This window comes from Asparagus officinalis, chromosome 4 (genome assembly GCF_001876935.1).
Source record: "Asparagus officinalis chromosome 4, Aspof.V1, whole genome shotgun sequence".
In the NCBI taxonomy this organism is placed as follows: domain Eukaryota; kingdom Viridiplantae; phylum Streptophyta; class Magnoliopsida; order Asparagales; family Asparagaceae; genus Asparagus; species Asparagus officinalis.
In genome coordinates this window covers 34,424,271-34,434,245 of record NC_033797.1, presented here as the reverse complement: position 1 = coordinate 34,434,245, position 9,975 = coordinate 34,424,271, and the positions used below count along the sequence as shown (strand labels likewise).

Below are 9,975 nucleotides of genomic sequence, written 5' to 3'. Positions count from 1 at the left end.
ACACTTTTATATTGATGTGTCGAAGCATCCAGAATTTGAGGGATTGTCATCTATTACGGAGCTATGCCAGGGTTTAGCATAGATGGAGAAATCCATGGCTTATCCTCTTGTTGATAGATTAATTCATTTGATTTTGACTCTTCCGGTTTCTAACGCAACTACCGAACGAGCATTTTCGGCTATGAAGCTTGTGAAGACTAGATTGCATAATAAGATGGAGGATGAATTTCTTGTTGACAGTTTGCTTATCTTTATTGAGAGATATATTATGAAGACCTTTGATTTAGATTCACTGGTTGATGATTTTGTTTCTATTAAAGAGCGGCGTGCACAATTTTAGGATTAATGTTTTCACTGAGATTTTTTTATCGAACTTTATACATACGCTTTTATGATTAATTTTATAATATATTCTTTTCATCATCATACATATATATTTTTGCGCCCCCTCCCCCAAACAATGTTTAAATCCTGGCTACGTCACTGCTTAAAGAAGGACGACTCGAGTGACTCCAACGATCGACCCAATAGGCCGACAACTTATGAAGCGGACTAAAAAGGCGGTACTTGTCAACCTACTCGCATGATCGAGATGAGAAGCATCCTCACTTGACCTACCACTCTAGTCGACTCCACTTTCTATTGGCATTCGGTCTTTCTAGGCCGACAACCTGTAAAGCCGACTAAAAAGCAATGTTTTCCAGCCTCAGTGAGACGAATCATAAGGCGGTGCACCCTCAAGCCCCCGTCAACAGTCAATTACCATCACCTTAAATGCATTATCAGAATCATCATTATTTTAACCCCGAAAGTCTTTATGACTCATCGGACCTCGTCAACACCTACGTGCATCCTGTCATCCCCACATTAAACGCCTCGATGACTCACCCCCTTCAACGATCGACACATATAAAGTAGATAATGACCAAGCCATCAGCTGGACTCGGCCAAAGTTACCTATCTAACCTTCTTATCTACTATAAAAGGGAATTGAGGTCTGCTACCAAGGTTAAGCTATTTTTAAGTGACTTTGAGCAACTTTATTTGCTACTTAACTTCCTCACTCAAGCTCTTTACTAACTTGATCGTCGGATGAATCATCGGAGATCCCAACTCCGACCTCTCACGAATACTTTATGTACATGATAGGATTTATGGCTCAGGAACCAACCATGTGAGGAACCTTGAGGACCCTAATACCCCCTCATAATCCACAAAATAACCTCCTATTCCATAACTGACATACAGTCACGATCATGAGCTGTCAATAGGAAATAGGGATTTGTGTCATCAAAGGAATTTATGAGGGAGTCATCCACATCGTGAACTTTTTGAACTACAATGATAAACATTCTTCCTCCAATAATCAAGATTTCGATCTCCGGGATTAAGATAATTATCTGATAATAAAGGCTTCCATTTATTCAAATAAATGGTTTGAAGTAAATAATGAAAATCAGTGGAAGATCAAGGATCCCCTTGGTGCATCGTCAATGGTAATGAAAGGCACCACGAAATTTCAACAGATAATGAGCCAGAGCTAACCAAATAACAATCATAACAAAGGTAAAAATGATCAGTTACAAAGAATTTTTCAGTATGAGAGAATTGAGAAAGCAAAAAATAAATGTTCAAGATCAACTTTCAATTACAAAGGAAAAGCAATTCGTAAACACTGAAAAAGCAAGAAATAAACATTCAGGCTCAAATTATACTGCATCAAGCAACACAAATGTCTACTTGATCAATATTATGACTCGACAGAAAAACAGAAACAAACTAAACTTTGTTGTATGTGATGCCCAACCTCACAGTCAAGAACATAGTCAGAGACATTTCGACTGTTGTACGCTCCATCACTACTCTGGAGCTGCTTAGTTACAGAAATAATCCTCTAATATAGGATCCAAAACACGCAACAGATAATGCCAACAACAATCAGAGATAATTTTGATTTTGATAGCTCAGCTTATTACATCTACATTCAACAAGCCACCAGACCCCAGATTATGTTCATCCAGTTAAAGCAGCGTTAAGTGCACTGTGAACATCAACCCCAATTTGCGCCTCAGCCTTTTCGAGGTCAGTTGAGGCCGAGCTAAGCTTCTGGGTGAAGTCGGCAAGTCCCTTTTGGACCAGGCTTGGATCAATACGGTCCACAGGAACAGCCTCCACAGCCACTATATCAGCAAAAGAGTTTGCATGGATGAAGGCAAAACCGCTGCTGACGAAGTACTTGGTCGTCTCGGAGCCTTCATGGACTGAGAGAACCCCTGGCTTAAGCTCTGCAATGGTGGCAACGTGTCCTGGGAGAACACCCATTTGTCCAGTTGTTGCTGGAATGATCACCATGTCAACCTTTGTCCACAAAAATCAAAGTGGAACATAAATGTAAGTTCTTTTGAAAAGAAAAAAAATTCAGGAAGCTAAAAAAACAGCACCCATCACAAACAAAGATTAAAACTGCAACCAGATTTAAACTTGAAAAAGCAGGCATGGGATAATTTACATTGGCTGCTAATGTCATAGCTACCAAAAAGATACGTGTGTCAGAGAATCAGTAAACCTACCAACACTCACTCATGACCAAGTTTACCTTCTGATAACAGCAAACCTCACAGAAAGATGGAAATGTTCCAGTTAGTGCCGCAAATAACAAGGAGCATTTTGCAGCAAAAGAAATTAGTTAAACGTTGTCAATGCAATCCTACATGTGAACTTACGCAGCCAGTTTTTCCAGTATATCACTGATAAGGTTTGGCAGAGAAATGTCTGCTGCAGATGAAGGAAAGCTTTTATACAAATCCCCTTCATTACTACTATTTTTCTTGAAAAGCATACGATAACAATATACCAGTAAACTCTCAGGAAAAGTCATACAAGCAATTCACAACCAGATGGCTGTTTATAACCGGTCCAGGCATGGATACCAGGTCAGAAGATTGACCAAAAGCGGAACATCTAGTACGGAGACTATCAAGCAGTTACATCCCATTACTTAAGTACAACATCCCTTAAAGAAATATGATTACATAGTAACTCACTAACTCCTACATCCAAACTCAATTGACAGATAACCGTGTGACTCTTTAAGAGGTACATATTCAAGGATCATGCTGTTGCTGGATGATGCTACAAGAAGCTGCAGGGATGCAAGTGGCAACAATTTCACTAATGAGCAGCAGAAATAGCTGGTGAACATATTCAGTGACAAAGGCTGATATCAGAACTGGTCAAGACTTTTTTCACATTTCTAAAATCAATTGAGGATGAGTATCATCATATTGCCTAAACAGTTACAAACAATAAGAAATGAACTAAAAGAATTTAAAAATAGAATCATATTCACTAACCTAATGAATTTTGATTAATGATTATTGATTACTTATCCATTATCCAGGATATGAGTGTATATAAAGAACCGAAAAAAGCTTTGAGGCTCTAACCCATAACGCTTAGCCTCGTCATACTCCAAACGTTGAACAGGCATTGCCTAAAATAAAAAAATTGATTAAGAAACATAGTACAGAGAACATGAAAAGATACTTCATCATCACAATGAGAACAGCTGAAACAGTACTTCAAATTGGAAGAACCTTTGTTACCCTGAAAATCTGAACAAATTCAGAGTTTAACACTCATATCCAGTGTAAAAATAGTAGTCCCTTAACCTTTAGGAACATCTTCCTGAGCAAAGTATTCCAATGAGAATTGGCGCTTTGACCAACTAACCATAGGTGTCAGAGAATTTGTTTCCAACCATAAATGAACCACTATAAATTTTGTATAAATATTGTTTCTCTCTTAAATCCTAGTAAATATTTCCTTCTACATCAAATTTGACTTCAATACATTGAGTTCCAATTTAGGTTCTTATCCTCAAACTGCATCTATTTGTTAAGAAAAACCCAACTCCTTTCTTTGGATATCCATGCCATAAACAATGCACAAGAACAAGTATAAAAAACATAAAGATACATCCCCATGATCACAGTGGGATCTTTTCCGTAAAAAAATCTGACATCAAATACAAATCAAACTCGAGAAAACTCCATAAAAGAATTGAAAAAAATATATATCTCTATGAACAACTGTCAACCTACTGTCAACTTAAGCTTATGCAATCAAGGAGTTCTCCATGGCACCCAAAAAACGGGGTCCAGCTGAAGAGATAAGAAGATATGAGCTGCTATGACAAAATTCATACAACTATAGGACACAAAAGAAATAAACACAAACAAATGGGATCATATTACCCATACCAATATACCATCCCAAACCCATCATAGGTGAAAGAAAGAAAGAAAGAAAAAGGACCTGCAATTTAGATTGCACAAAAGAAATAAACACACATAAATGGGATCATATTACCTATACCAATATACCATCCCAAGCCCATCATAGGTGAAAGAAAGAAAGAAAGAAAAATGACCTTCAATTTAGATTGCACATAAAGTCTTACATTTTAATAATGGCAACATAATTAAAAAAGAGACGGTTGCAGAGCCTCTCTCAAGTATTAGCATTGCTCAATGATTCCATAATTTGTCATGTTCATGTGTACCTATGCACAGGTAAATAAGAAGACAAGGGAATCCTCCTTCAATTTATATTGTATACAAAAGTAAGGTTTTATTGTAATGTCCAGATATACAAACAAACTGTACTTATACATGGAAAGATACAGTTGAAATGTATGACGAGCATTGTAGAAAACTATGATTTAGAAAGTTTAGTACTACATACAGTTTTACAGGAAAAAAAAAGGTTAAACTTTGACCAAAATGGACTACATGTATTTACAGGAGAAGTTTTGTATCGCAGATAAACTTTGACCAAAGTGGACCACATGTATTCACAGGAGAAGTTTTGTATCGTAGATCTAAGATAATGTACCCTAACATGGATAGAACTGACTTACCGAAGCAAACCACACAAAATATCACGACATTAACAAACAAATTTATATGATATCTTTTTATCCATGAGTTATTTCAAATTATGTCTTGAGAGTCATTTAAATTTTATAATAAAAAATATCCTCCAAAACTAATAAAAAGAACGAAAAAGTAACGCCATTGTAAGCATGATCTGATAAGTTTCCCTTTGAACAAGCACCAGTTAACATAAACTGAGGCAATGGACAGAAATCCCCAAGGCCAACGTCTACCATCAAATCTAACAATAACACTTGCATAAGTGATCGCTTCAATGAAACGTTCGAGGTAAGCATTTTGTATATATTATACAATATCATATGGTTCCATGTACCTATGCTTAAATAAGAAGCAGTGAGCATCCAATTTTAACTCTTGGACTTCTGCGTGAGTGCAATGAGTGGCATAGTTATCCTTCACGATTGACCTAGTTCTTTGCCTTGTTCACTTAGACAGACTTATATTACAAAACATTATATGGTCTTGGGTACAAGGAGAAAAGTTCACACGTTCTTTCACTCCCTACCTCTTGGGTACAAGCAGAAAATTTCACAAGTTCTTTTGCTACCTACTTCTTGGGTACAAACAGATATGTTCATGAGTCAAGAGGCTTTAAATTTCAAGACACTTTTTGTACACCGTCGGTGATTTTTTAAATATGTTAACTTGGTTGGTGAATGCAGTGTTGAAGCTGCATTCTGTTTGATAATAATATAATATATTATATATATATAATATATATATAGTATAATTACTATAGAGAGAGAGAGAGAGAGACGCGAGTCGAGAGAGATGAGAGAGAAATGGGTATGGCTTGCTACTAAGCATACTACATTTTACTCGTATAGTTATGTGCATGATATGAGCCTGTGGATTGGAATAGTCTGAGGGGGATGAGTGGGTGAAGTGATTGTTAAAAAAAACCCTCATCTCATTCTCTTCTCCCCCTCTCCTCTCCCCTATCTCTCTTTCTCCCCCTTCATTCCCAGAGAACTCATTCTCTCTCCCTCACCCATCATCTCTCTCGGACCACCACAGCCGCCCCGCCGCCGCCCTCCACCGCACAAACCTACCGCGACTGCCCGCCTCCCAACTCGCACCGACCCGCACCGCGCCCGCACCTCCACCGCGGACCGCGCAACAATCGTGGACTCGACCGCAGTTGCCCACACGAACACGGAGTGAGTGTAAGCGTCACCCCACCGCTTCACACTCGGTCGGTGTCGGCGTGAAGGTTCGAAGGTGCGGCGCACTGGTGCGGGCAGCGCGGGCGGCATGGGTGGAGCGGTGCGGACAGTGAGGCGGTGGTGGAGGGGCGATGCGCGGCAGTGAGGCGGTGGTGGAGGGCGGTGCGGTGCGGGCAGCTGTGGTGGCGTGGTGGCCGGAGAGAGAGATGGGTGAGGGAGAGAGAGAGAGATAGGGGGAGAGAGAGAGATAGGGGAGAGAATGATGTCTCTGGGAATGAAGGGGGGAAGAGATGAGATGGGAGAGAGAGAGAGGGGGGGAGAGAGAGAATGAGATGAGGTTTATTGCAAAATAGTTCACACACTCATCCTCTCAACCTATTCCAATCCAAAGGCTCATATCATGCCACATCATTACCAAAGTAAATGATATGCTTGATACCAAGCATACCTTTTTCTCATATATATATATATATATATATATAATATATATATATATATAAATATATATATAGAGAGAGAGAGAGAGAAGAGAGCAAGATCCTATCAACTAAGTGGATAGGGAATAGTTGTCGCACCAAACTTTTTAGCCACTCATTTATTAATATAAAAAGTCTCTTCATATCATGCAAGGTCCTTAGGCAAGATCCATGATAAAAAGTTTGGTGGACAACTATTTTCTATCCACTTAAGTTGACACAAGTTTACACCATAATATATATATATATATATATATATATAAATATCATATATATATATATATATATTGGAAACAAATAGTGTCACACAGTTTTGCTTTCCAAAAATAGATAAACACAGGCATATCAAAAGAAAATAGATATTTTTTGCGGGGATTATCAAATCCCCCACACCCAAACCCTTATTGTCAAAGTACGAAGGCTTCTTTAGGCAATGACGGCTCACGTAATTTGTTTAAAGTTTCAACAGATGATTGTAAACATCAAAATCCATTTCTTTGTCTCTACTATTGTTTTACATTTGGTTGTCGACTGCCAAATGTAAATTATTAAGAGTCACAGCTGCCAGAAACCTTTGATTTTTGGTAACATCAAGATCCCTTCGTCCAAATAAAATCTTTAATTATTTTTACAACCATTCGATCATTTTTAAACCTTTCATTTATCAGTATCAGTTCTTTAGCATTAAAATCCTTGCTACATCACTTGAAATTTTGCCTTTTTTCAATTATTGTCAAATACATTTGGTACTTGTTTAACAAATACTCACAAGTCATGCAACATATTAGGTAGAAGCCTATCAAGAAAGTCCTTGTTGAATACTTTGTTTTCATCACATGAGTAGAAAACACCATCAAACTATAAAGAAGAAGCTCAAGATTAAGTTCATTTACCACTGATCAATATTGAAAATAATGCAAGGAAAAACCCGTAAAACATTGTTTGAAGCCTCCTGTTTAATGGCATGATATTTGTACAGGATGAAATAAAAAAAGACCAATATCCTCGAGTTTCTCTTGGAGGCATAATATACTCATAGTGATGTACTCTATTAATAAATTTTATAACAATGATGAAATAGTAGGCGTTATACCAAGAAGTAGACCTAAACTTGGGGTCCTAGACCCCAGCTATCATCCAAACTATTCTTATTTTGACTTCCCTTTCATCTACGGTATGCATCTATCTTTGCTATGGACCAAAATTTTGCATCCTATATTTTCGTTGCCGCAAAAGTATTCATTCCATCACTAGATCATTCCCTTTCAAAGACAATTGTTCATATATACTTTCAGAAGTTCAAACTTCAACCTTTTGCAAATTACAATTTATCAATGCCTGTTATGACTGAGTCCAAAACTGTGAAGGGGAAGAAATATATTCTAGAGATGCTTTATTGATCACCGCTAGCTTCCAACCAAACTCTAATGCAAGGAACCGACCTGATCTCCATTATTCTTGTTTCCCTTACTTGCTAATATGCAACCAGATCAGTGACATATAACACAACGTTGCAAGCTGCCTATACCATCATATGGCAATGGGGGTGTATAATTATTGATGTATATATTGGTATTTGAGGTCATTCAAGGTTGAAGTGGCTTCGTCTATTTCTTTTAGCCTCCGCCCCTTTCTTTTCCTGCTTCATTCTACTCGAAGAGAGATGAATTGCCATTAGGCGGACATTCAATTGCAATGTGGTTGAGGCTACTATTAATTTGCAAGAACTGAGAAGGTTTTGTCCTTTGCTCGTGCAGCTTCAAGATTACATATGAATCGAATTAGACCCATCGAAATCAACGTTAATTCCAAATCTTCTTGCTAGTATTTGGTAATGCAAGAGCATGACATAACGAATATAAATATTTACGGAAACCCTAAATCCAAGAAGGAAAAAATAATGAAGGGAAAAAAAATCAGACCTCTTTGCTGGAGATCTCGGATCGATAAGGTAGAACGAAGTTGACAGTGAGCTTGGAAGGGATGGAAGCGGGAGTAGGCGGCCGAGGCTTCATGAAAGAGAGAGGCGTTTTTGGGGGATCGATGTTGGGCGACACTTTCTTCCACGCCTCCACGAACGCAGCCTCCTCCGTTGGCACCGCCGCCNGGCGGCGCTTCGGATCAGTGCGCGCGCTGCGTTGCGGTACATTTTCTCTCGCACTTGCTGTTGTATTTGGGGCCGATTGAGAAGGAGAAGGGTTTCGCTGGTGACTGGGGGGTTGAGGGGATTAAAGAAGGGTCAATTTCGCAAAACACCTCCTGGACTTTGGGCTATTAGCAATTTCTTGCCAATTTAGGAGTTTTCTGCAAAATAGTTCAGGGGGTTTCTGCAGAATTTTCCAGGGCTAATCCCAAGTTCTTAAAATTAAGGGGTTTTTATGCAAAAAAATATTTCAGTAGATTTTTCAGCAAATTTTCTTGTCCTAATAATTAGCCCCATAAAGTTAGGGTGTTTTCAGCTAAAACTTGGGGGTTTCTACAAAAGTAATTTGTGATTGCTTTAATTCTTTTAGAGTACAGGGTTTTATCTAAAAAAAAGATTTTAGTGGTTCTCTACAAATAGTTTGGGCTAATTAAAATTCATTTAAAATGTAGGCAGATTTATGTAAAAAAATTTAGGGTTTTTTTGCTAAATTTATTTGCATATTTATTGGAAATGTAGTGATATGTACTTAAAATTAAGTCAGAGGGTTATTTAAAAATTTTTCTTGGGCTTATTGCCATTTCTTGAAAATTAAGGAGTTTTCCAAAAATATTAGGGGCTGGCTGCAAATTTTTTTGGGACTATTTGTAATTTTTTAAAATTTTGATGGTGTTTCTGTGGAACTATTTCATGAGTTTACTACAAAATACTCTGTGGGATGTTTGATATTTCTTTAGAGGACTAGGAAAGTTCTTCAAAATCATTCCAGTAGTTTATTACAATTTTAGGGCTAATTTATTAAAATATAGGGATTTTTTTGTAAATATATTACATGCAAATGTTTTTTTTGCAATTCTTGAAAATCTAGGGTATTTCCTACAACATATTACAGGGGGTTTTGTGCAAAAAATTGTAGGGTTAATTACGATTTCTTAAAATATTGGGGAGTTTTCCGTAAATAAATTTGAGGGGTTTTATTGAAAATGTTCTGGGCTATGTGCAATTACCTCAAATGTTATGGATTTTTCTGTAATACCCTGTAACGGTGTTTTCTTCATAATTTACTGAGCTCTTCGCAATCTCTCTAAGGTTTAAGGCATTTTATTCAAGAATAATTCAAGGGGCAATTTGTAAAATTTTCTGGAGTATTTGCTATATCTTGAAATCTGGGGGGTTTCATGTAAGAGAGGCATTGGGGGGACCGACACTTTCTGCCACGCCTCCACGAATGC

The 9,975-nt window shown here is 37.7% G+C and overlaps 1 protein-coding gene across 1 annotated transcript; it reads right to left on the bottom strand.

The window, feature by feature from the left end:
• Positions 1,670 to 8,822, bottom strand: LOC109837162 (ATP synthase subunit delta', mitochondrial-like; the record flags this gene model as incomplete). Its single annotated transcript, XM_020405288.1, has 2 exons — positions 1,670 to 2,358; positions 8,523 to 8,822. Coding segments are annotated over 2 exons (645 nt in total), but the record flags the coding sequence as incomplete, so codon positions are not given.